The following is a 21815-nucleotide window of genomic DNA, read 5'->3' as shown; positions in this document are numbered from 1 at the left end:
ACTGACTCCGCCATTTCTTTGAATTTTTGAGCTTTAGTTTGAATTATTTTAATAAAAACCTAAGGGACTTGGGGGGGGGTTTGGTTTATTTTTGTACTCTAAAGTGACTTTTTTGTTTGTTTTTCAATTTTCTCAACACAAATGAAAGCGACGCCAAAATTTGTTGGTTTATTTTTGTAACAGAAAGGAGCTGACTTGAGGTTTTTTTTTTAAATTTCCTTAATAAAAAGTGAACAGACTCAGGAGGGGGTTTTATTTTATTTTGTTTTTATTTTATTAATAGAAATGAAACCAACTCCAAAGGGGTTTATTATTGTTCTTGTAATAGAAAGTGAAGTGACTCCAAAGATTTTCTTAATAGGAAGCAAATTAATTCTGGATTTTGGCTCCTCCCTCCTCACGGCCCAAATAAAAAACCATCAAAATTACAAAAGCTCCAAAAAGTCCAGAACACATTAAAAAATTTCCACAGAAATAAAAATCCACTCGAAATAAAATTTTAAAAGAACCTCAAACCCCTTCAAAAATAGAAGAAATTTTTTAAAAGTTAAAAAAAAAAAAAAACTTAGGGAAGAAAAGCTCCAAACTATTATGGAAATGAAAAAAATTTAAAAAGTTAAAAAAAGTTCAGAAGACTTAAAAATTCAAGAAAACTTGGAAAAAAATTTAAAACCTAAAATACCCCAAACTCTAAAAACCATCCCAAATCCATAAACCCAAAAAACACCAAAGGAAAAAAAAATCAAGAAGGTTTTAGAGGCTTTAAAAATGAAAAAAACCCTTCAAAAAATAAAAAAACCTTCAAAAATTAAAAAGAAAAGAAAATAAAAAATGGCAAAAACTTCAAAATACTAAAAAAAAAAAAAAATCTGAAAACTGAAAAAATACACAAAAAACCCTTTAAGAATCAAAAATTGGGGAAAAACAATGTAAAACCCTGTAAAAAAGTAAAAAATCCCTCCACATCTTTAAAAAAAATTGGTAAAAGGAAAAATATTTTTAAACACTTAAAAAAGTCCAAACGTTTCAAAAAAAATCTTTAAATAAAGTCAAAAAACTCAGAAATTCCTTTAAAAAGCCTCAAATAGTAAAAAGAATTGAGAAGTCTTTTAAAAACCAGAAAAAAGTTTAAGCAACTGAAAAATGCTCAAAAAAAAAATTCCAAAAATGTAAAATATTTTAAAAAAATTCTCGAAAAAAGCCCCAAAATTTTAATATATCTTTAAAAAACCCTTTAAAAAAAGTAAAAATATTTTAAAATCTTTCAGAGACCCTCCAAAGTGTCGAAGATGTTGAAAATCTTTTTAAGAAAAATGGGAAAAATGAACGAAACCTTTGGAAAACCCTGGAAAAAATAAAATTAAATTAGAAAAACTTTTTTTTTTTTAATTAAAAAGTTAGATACCCTCCAATCCGCTGGGAAAGGAGTCCCGAAGCGGCGGAACGCCTTTAACCCGCTCCCAACCCGGGATTTTTGGGAATATTTCGGTTCCGCCGCCGCTTCGGGCGTGGCCGGCGGCGTCCGCTCGGGGGCGCTGCAGGATCGCGGCTGAACGATAGGGCGAGGCCAAGCGCGGCGCGCAGCGGGGGGGCTGCCGGGCTCGGCGGGAATGGGGACGGGCCAGTGTGGTGCCCATACCGGCGCTCCGCCAGTTCGTCCCGAACGCTGTCTCCTCTTTACCCTCCCCCCGGTAACCCGGTAGCAACGGCGGGCAAGCGGGGGGGGCATTAAAAGAGCAAAAATCCTCCGCGCTCCCCTTAAGAACCCACAATGGGCGTGCCCTCCAGCAAGGCCCCCCCGCTCCGCTCAGCCATTGGCCGCCCGTCCGGGCTGTCCTCGGCTCTGCCTGCGCGGAGGGGTAGAGCGGCTGCCGCGGCGGGCGGCGCCTCAGTCGGTGCGGGGCGGGCGGAGGCGGCGGGTGGGGAACGGAGCGGGAGGAGGCGGCGGCGGAGCGTGATGGGCGCCTGACGCCCGGCCCGTCCCGCCGCCGAGGGACGATGGCGCGGCCCCGCGGCGGGCGGTGGCTGCTGGGTGTCCTGCTGGCCCTGTGCCGCCTCGCCGCGCCGCTCGCCAAGAGCCTGGAGCCGGTGTCGTGGAGCTCCGCGAACCCCAAGTACGTGCGGCGAGAGAAGGGGGGGGTCGGGAGGGACGCGCCTCGCACCCCCCGCGGGGAAAAAGGCACCGAAAGCGCGTTCTAAATGCGAATTTATTGGAAACAGCGAGGTTTTTAAGGTAAAATCGCGCCTGGAGGCTGCGGGCGGCGGACGGAGCGACCCCCGGCTGAGGACGGACCCGCGGCGCCGCGCTGCTTTTCGTACCAAAAAAAAACCTTCTTCCCTTTTTTCCCCCCCGTTTTTAACTATGCTTTTACTTCTCGCAGCTTTTCCTCTCTTGAAATCCGTTTTTGTTTTTGAAAACCACGTTTTGTTTCTTGACTTTTAATTTTTTTTGTTTTTTCATGCCTCGGTTTTTTTGGGTTTGGTGTTTTTTTTTTTTTTTCCTCGGATTGCCGCTTCCCTCCAGCGTTTGGATTTATTACCTTTTTTTTTTTAATTATTATTTTTTCTGGGTTTTCTCATCCGAAATGAGCCGCGGAGGAAGGCGAGGGGATTCGTTCCGCCCCCACCTCGGGCTGGGTCCGAACAAAGCGGGCAGTGGGGCTGCTCCGCCTGTAGAGCCACCTAAATTCTATAAAATCATATATTTTTATATAAATCTCTGCATTTGGACGCGGCTGCCGTGCAGGAACAATATGAAGGGCGAGGAGGAGGAGGAGGAGTGGGGGCTGTGTGGTCGCCCCTACGCCGGGGCTGGTGGTCAGGATGGGTCGGTGGCCCTTGCTCAGCTTTATCTTGTAAATCATAGAACGTTTATTTAGCTTACTCTTTTCTCTTTTCAAAAAAATTCTTGCTTTTAGCCTGCTGCTTTTTTTTTTTTTTTTCCTTCCCTCCACCACACTTCTCAAGGTAAAAAATAACCCAGAAATATTCCTAAGAGTTTTTGAGGGCTGGAAAGAACCGAAACAATTTGGACAACCTTCCTGCCTGGACACGTATTCCAACCAAATGTTTATTTCCTTGGTTTCTCGGTGGGAAAAAGGAACTTTGCAGGCACACTTTGCGTGTCCCCAGCTCTGAAAGCGCCGGGACGGCGGCTCTGTTGCTTCATTCTCCTGGGTGTGTTTTTCCTTTCTTTGGGAGTTGTGTCAGTTGGCTGGGAGCAGAGAGAGCCTTTTCCCTCAGGAATTGCCCCGCTGGATTCGTGAGCTTGGTGAGGGGTAGGCAAATTGGTTCCAGAATATAGAGTTTTCATTTGGGAAAAGGCAGCTGGAGGTGGAGGCGGCTCCGGCTTGGTGCTGGAGGATGCCATGTCGCCCCTCTTCCCTTCCTTATCCTGGGTTTTCCTTAAGCTCCTCAGGACTGGGAAGCTGGGAGGAGGCCATGGCCATTGGCTGGCACAGGGGTGACACTCCAGGACTTTCCACTGAGCCCTGGAGTAGTGGCCTTGGAGATGTCCCTCCCTGGTGGGGTGCCCAGAGAGAGCTTGAGGGGTTCCTTGGATTTCCCAAACTGGGAGCTTGGTGGTTTTCTGTTCCCAGTTTTTAGGGCTCAGCAGTTTCTGCCTTTGGTTCATGCCATTTTTCTGAGCTCAGAGGTTGTCCGGTTCGGTTTTCCCCGTTTGTCTCTCAGTAGTTCCCCAATTCAGGGACTGGGGTTGTCCACCCTTGGTTTCCCCCAGTTCAGAGATCCGAGTTTGTCTGCTTCCAGTTTTCTCTCAGTTTGGAGCTCGTTGGTTGCCCACTCTCTGTTCTCCCCAAATTCAGATCTTGGTGTTTGTCTGCCCTCAGTTCTCAAGTTTGGAGCTCGGTGCTTTTCCACCCCTAGTTTGGAGCTTGGTGATTTGCCACCCTCATTCTACCCCACTTTGGAGCTTGGTGGTTGTCCACTCTCCATTCTCTGGGAATTTGGAGTCTGGGGGTTGTCTGCTCTCGGTTGTCCGTGGATTTGGAGCTCAGAGGTTGTCTGGCCTGGGCCCAGCTTTCTGGGAATGTGCCATCCTATATGGGGCTGCTCCTGTGTGTGCTTCCCCATCCCTGTATCCCCACAGGGACAGGAGAGAGTGAGAAGCGCCCGAAACGTCAGCATTTCCACCCAGAAATGGCTCTGCTGGGACATGCATGGGCAAAACCCATGGAAGCGTTTTGCCTTGGTGGGGACTTTTGGGGCCTGGCTGTGACCCCACTCAGATCCCTCCAGTCTGTGCCCCTGCAGAGCAGCCCCAGATCCTCGTGTCCGGGATCCGTCTTTGGGATCCGTCGCTTTCTTTCCCAGCTCCGAGCTTTGCCGGCTGCGTGGCATTGGGCAGAGCCTCCTCATGGCCGCTCCCAGCAAACCCAGCTGAGGAAACCAGTCTGGGGATTGGTGTACTGGGCAAAGTCCGGCTCCAGCTGGAGGAAAACTCATGCTCTTGGTTGGATTGGGATTATCTTCCAGATAGATCCATAAAACCCCTTCGCCACTGTGCTTGGGCTTCCAAGCCCCTTCCTGGGGCAACGCCGGGGCTGTGCCAGCCCCCATCCCATTCTGCTGAGCTTTAAGTCTTGTTTTTAGAGTAAAGAGAGCTAAAGCCTTTAAAAATAACACAGCTAAGTGGAATTTTCCAACGAATCCGAGGAGCGAGCGTGGCGCTCCGGGCCTGGCCAGCCTCAGTGAGATTGCTGTAAATAAGGAAAATATTTTCCTGCCCTTTCTGGGCAGCTGGGAGCTGTGGGCTCCCTCTCCACCAGCGAGTCTGGGGCTCCTGGTGTTATCAGAGGGATGCTGATAACACATCCGATAGATGGAATGATTTCCTAATCGAGTTAAGTCAGGCTTAAGCTGTGTGCTGGGTTGAGAAGCCCAGGTTGGCTCCTGGGTGTGTGTCCCAAAGCCAGTGGTGAAATCATCACCCACTTCCCACTGTGAGGATGCTGGGTCTTGAAAGAGAAAAAAATAGGCCTAGGAACGGTTTTGTTGGAAAAAGTGATAATTGTCTCAAACCATTGCTTGGGATGAGCTCTGAGTGAGCTTTCCCTGGCATGCCTGCAGAGCCCTTTGGAAGGGGGCTTGGAGAGGCAATACGGCTTTAATTTATTCCATCGTGTCCAAGGGGGGCTTTGGGGAAAGTGCTTCTGGGATTTACTCGTCCCTTTGCTGTGCAGCCGGGGGGCAGTGGGAGCGTGCTCTCCTTGGACAGCCGGGAATTGCCAGAGGAATTCTGGCTAAATCCTTTCTCAACTCCCTCGGCTGTAATTTGGGAGAAATATTGACCCTGGTGGGCTCCTGTACCGACCGTTAAAGGGAAACATTCCTAATAAAATATGGTTTGGAAAATTCATTTCAGGCTGGAATTCGCCTCCCCAGAAAGTATTTTAATAAGGAGGTGGGGGAAATGGGACACATCATCCACGCTGCTCAGGAGAACGCCTCCTTTTGCCTCTGCTTTTCCCTCTTCCCCTTCCAGAAAGTTTTGCTCAGTTCCAAACTTGTTAAAAACCAAATAAATGCATTTATTTAAAAAAAAAAAAAAGGTGAGGGAAAGAGGAAAAAAAACCCCAGACAAAAGTCTAATCCTTTGTGGTATTTTTATTCTGCTTTTAATGACATGATGGTGTCCCATGGAATTCTGTCAGCACTGGGGTTGAAGCCTGGCAGATCTTTGCTTCTTTTAATGCCGTTTTACGAGGGACAAAGTGCTTGTGGGAAGGCTGTTTCCGAGGGGAAGGGCTGGCCTGGAGCTCTGGAGCAGGGGGCTCGCACTTGTCGGAGCAGATGGAATGGAATTACGGGAGCCGTGGGCGCGGGAGGCGCTTCGCAATGTCAGGATTTAGGCAATAGGGAAAACTCGCTGCTTATTTTTAATTAAAAGTCATTTCTGACTTGTGGACACTCCCCCTTCCTGGGGCTGAGAGGTGGAGAATGGGTTTAAACTAAAAAGATGGGAAGTTTAGGTTGGATATTGGGAAGAAATGCTTGGATGTGAGGGTGGGGAGTCCGTGGCGCAGGTTGCCCAGAAAAGCTGTGGCTGCCCCAGCCCTGAATGTGTCCGAGGCCAGGTTGGACAGGGCTTGGAGAAACCTGGGCTGATGGAAGGTGTTGCTGCCCATGGCAGATGGAGGGGCTGGATGGGCTTTAAGGTCCCCTCTGAACCTAAACCATTCCAGGACTTATGATTCTGTGTTCCCATCAAGAATCCCATGGCCCCTATGTGTACCCTGGCCTTTCCAGGGCTTTGCTTCATCTCCAAAGGCTGGCTTGGGCAAAGCAAGCCTGGACAGACTGCTTTCCAGTTGGAGTTTCCCTTTGGAATGGGGGGGACCCCTTTGCTGCATGCCAGGCCTTTTGGAGCCCTCCCAGCTCCTGCTCCCCACAAGGCAGAGTCCCCTGTACCCAGCCCACGTTTCACCGGAGGCGTTTTCCCTCTGCCTGTGCTGGGGGGGAAAGGAGCACCCAGGGCTCCTTGCGGGTCGTTTGGGAATGACTTCATTAACTTAAATTAAAAAAAAAGGGAAGGCAGGGCTGCGGCTCTTGCAGTAGCAGGGTAAATACCGCTGGATTCCATAAAATGGATTTAACTGCTTCCTTTAAAAGAAAAAAAGAGCTGTGATGGGGTGGCTGATTGATTGTAAAAGGAGACGGAGCTTTCTCCGGAGCAAAACAGCTGCTGCAGCTCCTTGGATCTGCCTGGCAGTGGGGCTGGATGGGGCTTCCATGCCAGTTCTAACTGGGGAGGGCTGATAGTGGGCTGGCAGGGGCTGCTTTCCTCCACTGTACCTGAGCTCCTGTATCACTTTGGGGTCTAAGCTGTTCCCCTGAATCCTCATCACAAACAGGCTGGATGTGGCAGGGTGGGATGTGCTTGTGCCCTTAGTGGTGTGTCCAGGTGGGCTGGGGGTCTTTCTGAGCAGCTTCACGAGGTGTTTAGGGGTTCCCCCAAACAGCTTCACTGGGGGCTAAGAGGTCCACCCAAGCCCTGTCCATGTTTTTAGGGATTGTGTGGGTTGCAAAGAGCCGGAGTGCATGAGTAGTCCCTTGCATGACGTCCTTCTGGAGCTTTTTGGATTGTCCCCTATAAACCAGAGGCTTAGCAGTGGGGATGATCCCTTGTTTCCCTGTAGGATTTCTGTGTCCCAGCTTTCCCATAGCTTTGTGCTCGCTGCCCCTGTGGCAGGGCACCCTGTCCTTGGCACAACAGTGGCCGTGCTGCTGGGAAGCCTGTCTGCCCAAGGAGCGCTGGACTCCAGTGGGAAAACATCTTGGAGCGATCAGTAGCACATGCTACTTGGAGTCTGGCAGCTGGAATAGGGTGGGGAGAAACAAAGCTGATTCCGTTCTGTCTCTAATTAATGATTGCTGGGATCAGGGAGCAGGAGCAGGACTCGCTCGGCGCTATCGCGGCGTCACATCTGGGCAGGAATGCGCGGCCGGGCTGTGGGGCTTTTGTTGTGCAGGGCTGAGGGAGAGCCCAGCTCCTTGCTGCTGTTTCCCAATGCTTTTCCCCTTCCCATCTCTTGCTCTGGGTCCAGTGGTGTGGCAGAGAATACTGTTCCAGAGAGCAGGAGGGATGGTGGTGCTTCTCCTCCTGCTTGTGGAGAGGGTTGGTGTAGTCCCAGCATACTTTGGGAGGGGTTTTCTTGCCCCTTGTGGGTTGTCTGCTTCTTGATCACCAGCTCAGAGCTTCGGGGTCCCATCTGTTGTTGAACCCTGCTGATCTGCTCAGGGCTTTGCTGGAACCTCTGGATTGCATCTCCAGGTGAAGCATCAGAGCTCAGCTCATGGCTGTGCTGCACCCTTGTGATCCTGTCTCTGGTTGGAGCAGTGGTGCTGGGCTCGTGGAGTCTCAGGATCCCATCCCTGGTTGGAGCCCCAGTGCTCTGCTCACAGCTGAGCCTTGGAGTCCTGGCACTCCTGGCTCCCCCAGCCTGTCCAGGCTTGGTCCCAGAGGAGTCGGACAAGCCAGGGCTAAACGTCCTGTTTGGTGAGGCTGGATTTGTGCACAGTGGGGTTTTCCTGGCCCCTGCCCTTCTGTGGAGCAGGTTCTGCTGGAGCTGGAGTGGAGGCTGCGGGCGGTCCCCAGAGCGTGGCTCAGGGCCTCCAGTCCCTCCTCCCTGGAGGATGAGGGGACAGGTTTGGGGGGTTCCTCGTGGTGTTGCAGTGAGCAGTGGCTTCTCTGTGAGCTCTCCCTGCCGGAGCCCCCGGGCGGGATCCGAGCCGGCTCAGGTGCCGGCGTGGCAGTGCTGCCCCGGCCGAGCTGAGCTGAGCTGAGCAGCTGCACTTCAAAAATGCCAGCTATTTATAACCCTGGCTCGCCTGCTCGGGAATAACCTTTTCCTACCCACAGCCAGCCCTTCCCAGGTGGGCTGCTTGCCCTTTCTGAGGCCATGGGACTTGGCTTTTTCAGGGCAGCTTTGTGAGGGCAGAGTGGGGGGGTTTAGTTGGTGTCCAGCCGTGAGCTCCTCTTGGTGTTTTTCACAGGCTCTATCCCTCTGTGGTGCTGTGCCTGCACAGAGATCCACATGTGTCATGTCTGCTGAGGCTGGGCTGGGGCTGGGCTATGGTGAGAAGCCTGGAGTCACCTGGTTTAACATGGATTGGCCCTTGCTGGTGCTGGGCTGGGGCTGGGCTATGGTGAGAAGCCTGGAGTCACCTGGTTTAACATGGATTGGCCCTTGCTGGTGCCAGGCTGGGATACTTGGGAGACACTGCACAAGCTGTCCCAGCTCCTTCTGTCCCAGCACCTTCAGGCTGGTGTTTGGAGTGTGGGAAGTTCAAAGCCCTGGTGTTAGTGCCCTCCCTAGTTGGGGGTCCTGGCTAGTTTTGGTGGCACCCAGGCTTGTGTCACTGCTGGTGATGGGACAGGAACATCCCACTTACCAGCAGTCCCTTTCCTTGCCCCGGCATCCTACCAGGATGAGCCCAGCCCTGTGTACCAGCTGCACTGCCTGGCTTTTGCCATCCCAACTCTTCTGAATAGATACTTTGGGAAAAGCAAAGTGCCTTTTTATGGCTTATGAGTTATAAACCCCCTTACACCATTCCCATTGATCCCAGAATGTGTCCATGTTTTCCTTCTTATTAGGCTGGGCAGCGTCTGCGGTTGCTCGCGCAGGGCTGAGGCTCGGCGCCGTCTCCTTTTTGCCACCGATTTTTCCCTTTTAATGGATTTCTGAAATGTGGGAGCACGGCCTGGTGTGCGGGTTGGCAGGCAGGGCTGGCAGCCTCGGGATGTGGAGGGATGCAGGGATGTGCTGGTGCTGGGCTCTGCGCTCTTTGTCTGGGCTTGCTGTAGTATCACAGCCAAACGCGAGAGGGAGGGATGCAGCCCCCTACTCCCACTGGGATTTCAGGGGGCAAATCCTCAGTGGGGTTTGGAAGGGGAACGGGCACAGAGGCACCCTCATTAAGGCAGGGTGGCCGGTGTTCCTGTGTGGGGGTTCAGGCGGTTCCCGGTGCCGGCAGGGATGCCATCGTGCCCTGCCTGCGGCCGGCCGGGAGCATATGGAAAGGATCTGGGTGTAATATCCCGGGCTGCTCCGCGGCTTTGCTGAAGAGGCCACTTCAGCAGGGGACGCGGCGTGGTTAGTCCTCCCAGCTGACACATCCCAGGCCTTCCTCCGACTTGAAAGAGCTTGAGTTCGCCTTTGAATCTGAGGATTTATAGCCCTTTTAGGCCTCTCCAATAAAAGCACTGCTCCCTCCTCAGACAGAGCCCACCGTCTCCCTCCTCCGGGCTCATTATCCTGGGGATTTGTGTTGCTTGCTCTCGCTCTGTTGTTCACTACTGCCGCTTTCTTCAGATGTGTGGCCGAGAACTTCAGAGCAGAAAAGCCGAGCTGGAGTGGCCACGGGGCCCAGCCTCGCTCCAGGTTGGAGCAAGTATGGATCCACATCCAGTGGTGTTCCCAGAGAGAGCCCTTATCTGCTGATGGTACCCTGCACTTGGGGAGCAGCAGTTCCTCTTTGTTCCCTGTGTTCCTCAAGGATTGTAAGCAAACCAGGATGAGCTCCCTTTGCATGGAGAGCTTCAAGCGTCTCTGTTCTATATGTCCATCCCATTTTCCTCATTCTGGCACATGTAGACATTGGAGCACCCTCAGCCCCACAGATTTCTGCTTCTAGAGGCCCCTCAAGCCTCAAACTGTTTAAAGGGAGGCTTAGGAAAGAGGCCAGAGAAACGACATAATAATTATTGTATTACAAATTGTTTCCTTTAATGGGCCCTGTTGGATCGCTCAGTCTGCTAAACACATTGTGCCTTCCCACTGCTCCAGCCTCCCCTTGAAACCCTGGCCTGCCAGAAAATTCCTCCTGGTGAGGAGCTGGGGTGGTGGGATGAGAGATGGGGCTGCGTGTGCATCCACCTGCTCCCTCAATTCTCCACTTGTGACGGGAGATGGGATGGCTCCACTTCAGAGTGGGGATTCTCTCCCTGCAGGTCCCTGCCTATTCCGCATGCTCCAGAGTTTTGTACTGCCCTCAATATTGCATATTCCAAGGGCTTTTGTCTGGTGGCACCCTCAGCTGATTCTCAGGGCTCGTGGACATTGACTGAAAAACCTCTTGCTGTGCAAGGGCTCCCTCCCTCCTGTTCTTCCTGGCGTTGCGGTGTTTGCTGGCGGAGGCTCCCAGGCAGCTTTTTGGCAGCTCCCAGCCCCGAGGGCTGTGGGGTGTAAGCAGAGGAGCCACCAGCGGCTCTGTGAATTTTTTCGTTGCCCCCCCAAAGAATGAACGTGTTGGAATTGGGCAACAGGTTACGTTTCTTCAAGGCCAGGCAGCAAATATGTTTTAAATTTGGCAGCCGACAGCGGGGAACGGGTGGGAGAAATTTTCCAGGTATTGCATTACACTTTCCCCTGAAAGGGCTCTGCTTTGGGGCTGGGGATTAAAGGGAAGAGAGAAGAGGGACCCCTTCCCTTTCACGTACTCACAGCCCCACTCTGAGGGTGCTGGGACTGGGGTGCCCTCCCTGGGTGCTGCCTGTCCTGGGTGATGCCTGCCTCGGGTGATGCCCATCCCGGCTGAGTCAGGCCCTGCTCAGGGCAGAGCTGTGCTGCGGGGGATGATCAGGATTAATTTTTGGGCTTCCTCCCTCTGGGTGCGATGGGAAATTTCCAGCGTGCTCTGGGCACCGCCCCGGCCTGCCGGGCTCTGCCTGGCCCCCCTCCTCTCCTCTCCTGTCCTCCTGTGATGTCTTTAATAAACGCTTTATGCAAGAGCAGACCTGGGATCCACTCCCAGCACAGACCTGGGACTCAGCCAATTAGTCAATTATTTCAAAAGAAGAAATTAAAAAAAAAATATGAAATGTTATTTTTGTAAGGGAAGGTCTGGCCCATGGCTCAGCCAGCAGCCCCTCTCCTGTGGGAAGAGCTGGGGTGGGGGAAGATGGGGAAGCTCTGCACAGCCCCTCCCTCAGTGACCACAGACTGCAGTTGCTGAATTCCCTGTGTCCCTCTTGTGTCCCCCCATGTCACCAGGACAGGGAGCTGCTCCTCACACCAAGCAAGGGGGGCGTCTTGGCAGCTGCCTGTGCCCCCTGCCCCAGGCTGTCCCTCCCAGCCTGTCCCTTGTCCCTGGTCAGTAGGTGGGTGGTCCATGAATGTCCATCCCTGCTGGAGCTGGCACTGGTGCATCCCATTGTTCCCAGCTTCCTTCGCAGCATGTGAGGAGGAGGAGGAGGAGGCGGAGAAGGAGAAGGAGAAGGAGATGCTTCCCCAGGAGGTGGGAAAGGCTGTCCCAGTGCCATTGGGGATGCACAGCCCCCTTCCCTCTCACTGGGCCAAGGAGGCCTGGCTGGATTGGGGTTTCGGGAAGGCGCTTGGAGGTGTGAAGGGCTGGAGGCAGCTGGAATTTCCCTTTCAGCTGTGTTTGGGTTTAAGATTTGTATTATTCTTCTTTCATGGAAATTTTGTGAGGCTGAGATCTGGCTGTGCATCCCAGCTGGTTTGTGCCCCCTTTCTCCTGCAATCCCTTTTCCCTGTGCCCCTCTTCCCCTGCCCCCCATTAGCCATGCCTGGGCTCAACTAATTACTGAAATAATTGAGGCAGCAACATCCTGGCAAAGCAGTGGAAGGAGGGGAAAGGGAGAAGAGGGTGCTTCCTGAACCCCCAGCCCTCTCCCACTGCTGTATCCTTTGAGCTTCATGCTTGCTGCTCATTTAATGGCAGTAGAAGAGCTTTTTCCTAGTTTCCTCCTTTTTATTTCATTTCCCTGAGCTACAGGAAGACTTGCTGGGAGTAGGGGATGGAGGAAAGCCTGCTTGTGTTCTCTTGGCTTGGCATTCCCTACCTGCAGTGAGTAGTTCTGGGATGCAGGGATTTGGGGGGGGGGGGGTGGGGGGGGCGGTTCTACAGGAGTCCATTCCCAGGGGCAGCTCCTGATCCTGGTGAGGTTTAATGCTCGATTCTGCTTTTGATCTGACTTGGTGAGCTCTGGGTACTGTTCCCTAATTACCCCCTTCATGTGGGGCTGTGCTGGGTATTTGTGCTCACCCAGTCTCTCCAGGAGGAAAACCCACCCTGCGAGGGTGTGTGCGGGGCGGGGGAGCCACGTGCTTTCTCAGACCACAGAGGAATCCTCTGGGCTCTCCATATAGCCCTGGGTGCTCCCACCCACGGCAGGCAGTTTCATGCTCCCTGCCTGGTTTCATAACATCCAAGAGAGGCATGAAAGTCTTCGTGAGCCACCTCCCTCTGCTGCATGTGGAGTTTGTGGGCTCAGGAAGGTGGGCGGAGGTGCCCCTGTTTGAGGTGCTGGGTATTTTCTGGATGTGCCAGCCAGCTGAAAAAGCCCTGGTGCCCATCGGCCAGCCTTTCTTGGCTGGGTTTTCCTTTTGAGATGCAAGCTACATGTTGTCCCTGAGTGTCGTGTGAGATGAGGACAATGCCAAGGAGAATGCAGGGACTACCTAGCCTGGGGAGGGGTTGTTCAGGGTGGTGGGGAAGGGTTGTGGGATCCTCCTGGCTTCTGCTCTCCTAGACAAGGCCTGTTCCTCCTTGTTTTTTCTCTCCGAGGATGGAGGCACGTGGGTTGAGGATGGAAACACATGGTTTGAGGCTGGAGGCGTGTTGGTTTTGGATGAAGCACATGGTTTGAGGATGGAATTGCACGGGATGCGTTGGAGGCATGGGGACCATCCCACAGAGCTCCCAAAAGTTCATCCATGCCTGTAAAACAGTTGAAGATTTTTGGGGCGTCAAACTCAGAAGTATAGTGTTGAAAGTGGTGCAGTATCATACCAGGGCATAGGCAAAGGAGAGAAATTATTGTATTCCTTATCTGAGTGGGCTTCTTCCTGAAGGTGTCTACAGGTGCCTGTCCCTGCTGTGCCCAGTTCTTCTGTGACGTGGCAGGAGGAACCTTGCCCTCCCTGATTTCCATCGGGAAAGCATTGGGATGAGGGATAAAATCCCTTTCCTGGTTTATGACAGAGAGATTGCTGATACTGGGAATAGTTCCTTACAAAAGGAGTGGGTGACAGATACAAGAGTGCTGGGATAATTGCTTCCAGATGCTGCCTCCCCTTGTCTCCGGGGCTGTGTGTGTTCCAGCGTCCTGCCAGCTCCAGTGAGTGAAACCAGGGAGTCATCCCAAAAAACAGGGCTGGCTGGAGCATTGTCAGACAGCTCGGAATGCAGCGATGCCTGATGTCACCCAAGCTTCTGGTGGCCACTGTGATCCTGTGTGACTGTGGAAGCAGGTTGGCTCGCAGGGGCTATCCCAGTTCTGCCAGCCCCTGAGCTGGGGCTTCAGGAGGAATGCCGAATGCTGAGGGAATGGGATGTGCACTGGAATTGGCAGCGCCGGCTGCATTGTGCGCGGCAGGCGGCTCTCCCGGATCCTGCCTCCCTTTGTGCCATAAACACGGCATTTTTGGCATCTGGGCTTTCTTGCAGAGAGCCTGGTTGCTGCAGCAGCATTAATGATTATTTATTGGCTCTTAATGCCAAATAATGTCAACATCTGGCTGACGCAGCACACACATCCCTCATTCCGTGAGGCATCTCCGAGTGCTTGGTGTTGGGTTGGCGTTGGATTGGCGTTGGGCTTGTGCGCTTTAGGAATTAGAAGGTAGCAAATGGTGGGGTTGTTTGGATACTCCCCTGAAGGGACAGATTCTTGAAGGGCTTCGCTGCTGACCTTCTCCTTAATTACTGCTCTGCGGCGCCGGCAAGACCAGCGCAAAGGGAGCAATGAAGCGTCGGCATCGGCGCTCGGCCCAGGGCCCCGCAAGGGGAATGCATCTCCCTCACTTCTGCCAGGACAGTGCCTCTCTCCATGAAATTCCCTGTGCCTGGCAGCTCAGAACTCCACTCATAACACCTGTGTTAATGTTACCATTCTAGCCTTTGTATATACCAGCAGTTGATGCAGGATTTTTCCCAAGGTAAATTCAGCTGATTATAAAAGGGAGGAAAAGGGAGGAAAATGGCATTGCCATTCTTGTTGATGGACACAGGCTTTACCTCCCTGCAGCTTTCCTCAGACAGAGCTTGGAGGGAAAGAGAAAGGAAAATGTGAATGGAGGAAAATTTACTTCTCCTCTGATTCCTGTGTGGCTTCTGAAGGTGAGAGTTGAGTCACTTTGCCTGGAACCAGCTCAGCAATTCCACCTCGTCCCCAGAGAGTGTCTGAAGTCACGCAGGGAGAAGTAATGCTGGGGGTTAAAAATAGACGCTGACAATAGGACGGGAGGACTGGAAAAACTCTGTGTCAGGCAAGGTGGACAGAGCCTGGTGAACGGCATTGGGATTGTGCACTGCTAGTGCTGGGCTTTACTGGGTTAAACTGCACTTAAACCTCATTTGCACTTGGAACCTGGAGCAGATTTCAGTCTTGAGCTTGCGTGTCCATCCACAGGCTGGGGAAAGCAGTTCTGCTTTTAAGGGGCTTGGAAAAGTGAGGGAAGGATGTGGCACTGCTGGGGCCAGGGCTGGGTAAGGAAACAGCTCAGTAAATCCAAATTGCTGGAGGAGGACAGGTGGGACAGGGCTGGGGCAGAGCAGAGTCTGGCACTGGCACTTGTGGAAGTGTTCCAGCTCCTCTGGCATTTTAAAGACTCATCTGCAGAGTGAAGCATTTATGCTCGATCCACTTCATTGCCAGTTGAGATGTGCAGTCATGACCAAGCCCAGAGTGCTCTGTCGGGGTTTTCCAGTGCCACCAGTGTCCTCGGTGCTGGGAGCAGGGTGTGCAGTGCTGCTCAGCCGGGGACAGTGGAGCAGGATGGTGGCTCCTGCAGCCTTTGCTCGGGGCTTTTGTTGAAGCTCACTGAAACCGTCTGTGGCCACCGGAGCCAGAGCAGAGCCCCGGGTGACAGCGGAGGCTGGGGCAGCGAGTCCCCGTCCCCGCGGAGGGGACACGGCCAGCGCTGTCCCCCGGGGCGGCTGCCAAGCAGCAGGCGGGAGGAGATGGGGTCACAGCTCCCGCTGGAGCGGGACCAGGAGCGATTCCGGCTTCTCTCTTAGTTTCCAGCTCTTTTCTTTCTCTCCTGTTCCTTTCCCGCTGGCAGCGCGCTCGGCCCGCTCCTGGTGCTGCGAGGACAATGGGGCTGCGAGGTGGGGCGGGAGGGGGATGGAGATGAAAGGGGAAAAGTAAAATCGAAGCATGTCTGGAAGGGCATTTTGATGTAAATGGGACTTTTTGATAGACTTTGAGAGACACCGGTAGAAAGGGCACCGGCCCCCTTCGGCGCGCTGAGCTCCGGGCTCAGCTCTTTCATTTCCTCAGGAAAAGGGCATTTTTTCACCTCCCGTTGAGTGCAGCCACGGTTCCTCCTGGTGCTCTCCGTCCCCATCACTGCCCATGTCCTGGTGTGGAGCCCTGTGTGCGTGTCTTAACTGAACTCCAGCAACCGGAGCTCCTGTTCAGATGGTGAAAGCAGTGGCTGAAGCTCAGGAAAGGGAGATGGCTGCTTGCAGCCCATGGGCGGCTGGGAGGGCCCGGCTCCATCCCACCTTCCTCCCCCCCGGGCAGCTCCCTGAAACCTTCCTCCTCCCCGGAGAGGGCGCGTGTTTGATCCTCTCCCATGCTTTTGATCCCATCCTTTGTCCTTGGCACCGTCTCGCAGCTCTCGCGTGTCGGTGGAGATGTGGCCTCACCGTGAGTCATCCTCCTTCCTTTCTGCTGCTGTTTTATTTTTCCCTTTTCCTTCTCCTAAGAGAGCACTTAGTAAAAGGAAGCAGCGCATTCATCCAGGAAACGGGAGCACAACAAACGCCTGCCGTTTATCCTTTCAAAGGCGTCTCCCTTGAGCTGTTGCTGCTGCTGAGGAGAGAGGCAGCTGCTGGTGGGGGGCCCGGGGATGCTTCCCACTGCATCATGCACAGGGTCCCTGGTCTTGCCTGGCCACGGGGACCCCTCAGGGGGTCACCTTCCCCTGTGCTGGCAGTGGGGAGCCCTTGGGCAGTCACCTTCCCATGTGCTGGCAACTCCTGACCCTGCCAAGGTGGGAGGAGGAGAAACAAGGACAGAGCTGCTCCCTGGAGAGAAGTCTGACAGGTTGGGGGGCTGGGAGGGGGGGCCAGGAAGGTCGGTTGGAGCTGGCATCCGTGTTCCATGCCGGTGCTGGGGAGCCCCGGAGGAGCCCTGTCACTTCTCATCTCGGCCTTGTTGCCTGAGCCCGGGCCTGGGCTCATGTCCTCCCTGCACCTCCCTGCTGCTGCCTTCACTTGTCTCGCACACCGAGCTGTCAGCAGCCCAAAATTTACTGCTGGCATAAACCCATCAAAAAGCCAAACTGTTGGTCGGTAAAAATGGCAAACCAATTGCAGGGGAACTTGCTTCTTCCTCTGACAACTTCTGAGTCAGTCCTTTAATCTCTAATCTAGGTTTATGGTCATTTTATTGAAATGCTGGGCTCTGTGGAAAACTGACATGTATGACCATCATAAACCAAGAGTTATGGGAGCCCAGAATTGCCTTGATGGTCTAAGTGTCTGCAGGAAGCATTTTTAAAATCCGTAATTGGGATTTATTGGCCATTGTGGCTCAAACTGTCAAGAGAAAATAAAATAATCAGCCTGGGATTTTTTTTTTCTCATCGGCTTTTGACTCCTTCCACATATTCTTAAATCTTTTGGTGCTTTGCTTCTGTGCTTAATTCCCTTGTAATGGGGGGATGTGGATGTGAGGAGGGAGCCCAGCCCTGTGGGTGCCACGGATCCCATCCTAGCTTTGCAGACTACCTGTGCCCTCCTGCCTCCATGTCCTGTCCCATGGGATGGCTGGGATCTCATCACTGTCCCACGGGATGTGGTGGTCGACACACAGGGGATGTGGATGTGGGGACATGGAGCTCCTCCAGGTGAGCCTGGAGGAGGCCTCTTGGCTGGTTCCTCATCTGGGCTGGCTGGTTTGATGGATGAGGAGATTTGTGGGTTGGTGAGTTGTTGCTGGAAATGGATGTAGCAGGAAGTGTGTGGTGGGCTGGCATACAGGGAGAAGAGACACTCCTGTGCCCTACCAGAACCTTTGTCAATCAAGGCACCCATTGCCATGGAGTTAAACTATGCCTGCACCAGAGCTTGAGGCCAGGAGGACATTTTGTACCAGCAGCCCATCTAAGGCAGTGCCATGGAGGCAGCCTGGGCCATGCTGGAATTGACCAAGTGCCACTTGGTGTTTGGCAAACCTCGGGGAGGACCTTGGTTCTTGTGTTCTTTCTTTTTGGATATGTGAACTGACTTATCTTTCGGGGTTTTTCTTCCCGCTCTGTGAGTGACTCCTGTGCTTTGCTTTATGCCTGTCTGTGTCCAGTGGGGCATTGCCTCATCCAGGCTATGGATGGCTCTCCTCAGTACTGCCCTTCCCTGGCTTGCTGGTGCAGGATGCACCCGCCAAAACTCCTGCCCCTTCCCCGTTATCTGCCATTCCCAATTTTCTCTCCATTAACTTGCGACCGCAAGCAACATCCAGCAGTGCCAGGTCCAGACTTACCCTGGAATAATCTGCTGGGCTTGATAAATATCTCTGCTTCTGTTTTGTTTAACAAATATCTCCTTTAATGGCACAGCTTTTTGTTAAGCTTCCTCGCATTATCATCCCGCTTAATCATGCAGGGTGACTTCTAAAAGTACTTTTTTAAAAAATGCCACTTTTTATCCAGGTTTTAAAATTGAAACTCATTTTTTATCCAGAGGCAGGATATAAATGAGTCTACTAAAATTAGATTAATCCTAATAAGAATGTCAGTTATCATTTCTGAATACATTAATTTTTTTTTTTTTAAATTTTACATGCCTCTTTAGCTATAATTGCTGGTGTAATTTCTTACACAGACATGGTGTGTCCTCACGGTTGACAGAAATACTTAATGCAATGTCGACACCGCACTAAGTTCCAAATTAGTGCGTCGCAGACACTGCCAACTGTTTGAACTTTCTCCTTAATAAGTTAAAAAAAGAGAAAGGCAAAGAAAAAAACACCTTACAGGCAAAGAAAGATGTAAATGGATTGAGGGAGTTGGAGTGAAGTGGGATAGTTGGAAGCTAGAGTCCCATGAAGGGCTTTTCTGGGAAAGGGAAGCAGGAAAGGGATGGAGGAGCTGGAGATCAGGGAAGAGATTTGTGGTTCAGCGAGGGGTCTGTGGGTTGAATCCTGCCAGGGGCTGGCAGCTGCAGGGCAGGATAGGGGAGCTGAGGGTCGGGGAGGAGATTTGGAGTCTGGTGAGGGATTTGTGTGGGTGAGTCCTGCCAGGGGCTGCAGGGGAGGACCCACAACAGCACTGGTGCTGCTCACTTGGGGTTTTCCCAAGCCAGGTTAAAGGACCCCCTCTCCTAGGGGGCACCCCAAAACCATTGCTCCAAGGTGGGGTTTGGTCTCTGTTCTCACAGCTCCGTGGGTTTGAGGATTGCTCTGTTTTGGGGATTAGGGACTGGCTGTGCCTCAGCAGGACAGACAGACAACAGCCTTGGAATGAACTCTGGTTGGATTGGTGGCATCAGCCCTGTCAGGCTCCCAGCGTGGTGGCGTGGCTGGGACGTGGCCCCAGCCTGGTGGCACACACTGAGTGGGGCGAGGAGCACTCCTGGGAACGCTGGAGCTAGCGGGATCTTGGGGCAAGGCTCTGGGGGATCGCATCTGGCAGCAAAGCAGGGGGGCAGGATGTGGCTGGGGGAGACTTTGGTCTCTCCTGCGGCTCTCGTCAGTTTTCTTCCATGAGTGTGGGTGGCAAGGCGGAGGATTTCGTCTTGGGGGGAGGATTGGGAACACTCCCCATCCGCAGGCAATTGGAAACTGCTGGCGCTGGAGCGGGACAGGCTGGGTGCTCTGCCCTCCTCCTCCCCAGGCCCAAGGGCTGGGTTATTTTTAGGTTTAAACATGAGCTTTGCTTAGTGCCTTGTGAAAGCTCCCTCTGGGAGTGGGAGCCTTGCGTCCCAGCAGAGTCTGGTGACATCCTTGGAGATGGAAAGGAGCACCAGTCCCAAGATCTCTGGCTGGGTTCTGGTTCCTCTCCTCTCCCATACCCAGCTGGAAGTTTTATGTTGAAGTTCAGCTGTACATGTAAATCTGGCCTAAAAATAAAAGCAAGTACAAGCCAGATCTCTTTGTACTGGAGGAGGGATTAAAACCTGACACTCCTGTGCTGTGCTGGCCTCTCTCCTGGCCCCTCCCTCAGCTGCTGCTCTTCCCATCAGCCTTCAGCTGGGTAAACTGGGGGCAGTGGAAGGGCTGCTGAGGGGGAGCACAAGAGTGTCCCATCTCCTTCCAGTGGTGAAACCTTTAGGACGGTCTTTATGGTGTAGATATGGAGAAAATTTGGGCTGTTGTTCCAGAACAGGACCTCACAGTAAAGGAGGTGTGGGCAGCACTGGGAACAGGTTCTGGGGAGAAAGGGGCAGTTTCTGCCCTGCTGAGTGACATCCAGAGCAGGACTGGAGGAGGAGACTGGATCTAGCTTCCCTGCCGAGCTGGCTCTCCAGGCTTTGGTGATGGCTCAGTTATGTGCAGGAGGACAAGAGAGGATAGAACAAATGAACTTCTGAGGTCCTGTGACTCATCTTCAGCTTTTTCTCCCAGACCCAACCCAGCTCCATCCACCCCCGTGGAGCGGGGCCAAAGGTCTGGGGCAGCTGAGTGCAGCCAGCCCCAGTGGTGGGATTGGTGTGGGAGTGAGGAGCATGGGGTGACCTGCTTCAGCCTGGAGAAAGGAAGGCTCCAGGGAGACCTTGGAACCAACCCCTTCCAGTACTTAAAGGGCCTCTAGGACAGCTGGAGAGGGACTTTGGATGAGAGACAGGGCAAGGGAGAATGGCTTCCCACTTGCCACAGGGCAGGATTAAATGGAATATTGGGAAGAAATTCTTCTCTGTGAGGGTGGAGAGGCCCTGGCACAGATTGCCCAGAGAAGCTGTGGCTGCCCCTAGATCCCTGGAAGTGTCCAAGGCCAGGTTGGACAGGGCTTGGAGCAGGTGGAAAGTTTCGCTGCCCATGGGAGGGCTGGAACTGGATAGTCATCAGGGTCCCTTCTAGCTGGGCAGCTGTGGGCAGATGTGCACATGGCCTCTGTTGGGATGGGAGTTGGGAAGCTCTTAATAACCCCCAGTGCTGGTGGCAGCCGAACAAGTTCCCAGTAATGACCGGGGCTGAGGGCTGGTGATTTGCAGCTGCCTGGGAAGATGGCGCATCTAGACGGGAGCCAGAGCTGGAATGCCAGAACTCGTTTGGCCACTCTGGGAGCCGGGGGATCAAAGGGGCCCGGAGTGAGTCAGGGCGGCGCGGTGGGGGTGACGCTGCTCCCCTGGGACCAGGGGCTGGCAGGGCTGGCGAAACCCGGGAGACCTGTCAGGGCAGGGCAGGGCATCCCACAGCTGGGATGGGGAACCCTCCGCAGGGTTTGCTCCTCCCTGCCCAGTTCCTAACATTGGGATTAATCCTTCAAACCACAGCATTGCATCCCTGGGCTGAGCCAGAGCCCCAGGGACCTGGTTGGGTGCTCTGGAGCTGTCTCCCAGCCCTCAGTGGGATCTCCAGGGATGGAAACCCGAACCCTGGGACACAGTGAGGGGCTTCTAGGAGCCAGGGGAAATCCAGGAGACCTTGTGGTTTCTACTACTCCCCAGGACATGTGTGGGCTTTATTTTATTTTTCTGGTATTTCTCAGAAAAATGGGGAGTCTGGTGGCTCTTCTCCCTTGCTTTGGAGGTGACCAGTGAAGTGGGAAGCTGAGGGATTTGGGGAGCCCTCTTGTACCCCTTGGAATGCAGCAGCTGGAGCATTCTGTTGCTGTCCCATGGGGTGTTTTGAGACTCCTGACTGCAAACTGTGTTTGTGGGGTGCAGGGTTATGTGGGGTGTCAGCTCCTGGGGTTCAGGAAGGAAGGGGCTCCTTTTCTCTTAAGGCCCAACTACCAGCTGTAACTTCAGCTCTTGGCTCTTAGCTTTCTTTTCTTTTTTTTCCAACTGAGCTTGAAAAGTGAGAGGTGGGAAGAGGGGGGATCTTGGAGAACACCAGGGTTTCTGTCAGGTCTGATGTGCTGAACCCCCCACCCGCCCTTCCTTGTGCCCCCAGCACTGCTCTGGGGAGGGGGGCCTGCAATTTGCCTCTGTTCTGTCCCAACTGGGGTTGATCTGCATGAGAATGAGCAGGGCTTGGCGGGGAGGGCTTGTCTTGGGTTCCTTGGGCATATTCCTGCTGCTTTCCCTTCCAAGTGGGCGCCCGGCCGCCGCCGCAGCCCCTGCCAAAGTAATTCTTTGCTTTGGACCGGGAGACGAAATCTCCTCCGTTTTATTTCGGAGGGGTCAGGGAAGGAGTGGGAACCCCGCTGATCCAACCG

At 53.1% G+C, this 21815-nt stretch overlaps 1 protein-coding gene across 1 annotated transcript in view; it reads left to right on the top strand.

The window, feature by feature from the left end:
• Window positions 1-1931: 1931 nt before the first annotated feature.
• The window catches only part of EFNB1 (ephrin B1), a 48570-nt gene continuing 28686 nt past the window's right edge, over window positions 1932-21815 (top strand). The window contains exon 1 of the mRNA XM_059858939.1: window positions 1932-2114. Within this exon, the coding sequence (XP_059714922.1) occupies window positions 1999-2114 (116 nt within the window). The 5' untranslated portion in view covers window positions 1932-1998. The remainder of the gene's footprint in view (window positions 2115-21815) is intronic.

Source organism: Haemorhous mexicanus, chromosome 14, assembly GCF_027477595.1.
Source record: "Haemorhous mexicanus isolate bHaeMex1 chromosome 14, bHaeMex1.pri, whole genome shotgun sequence".
NCBI lineage: Eukaryota > Metazoa > Chordata > Aves > Passeriformes > Fringillidae > Haemorhous > Haemorhous mexicanus.
The sequence above is the reverse complement of the archived record's forward strand: the minus strand, read 5'-3'. Positions and strand labels throughout refer to the sequence as shown.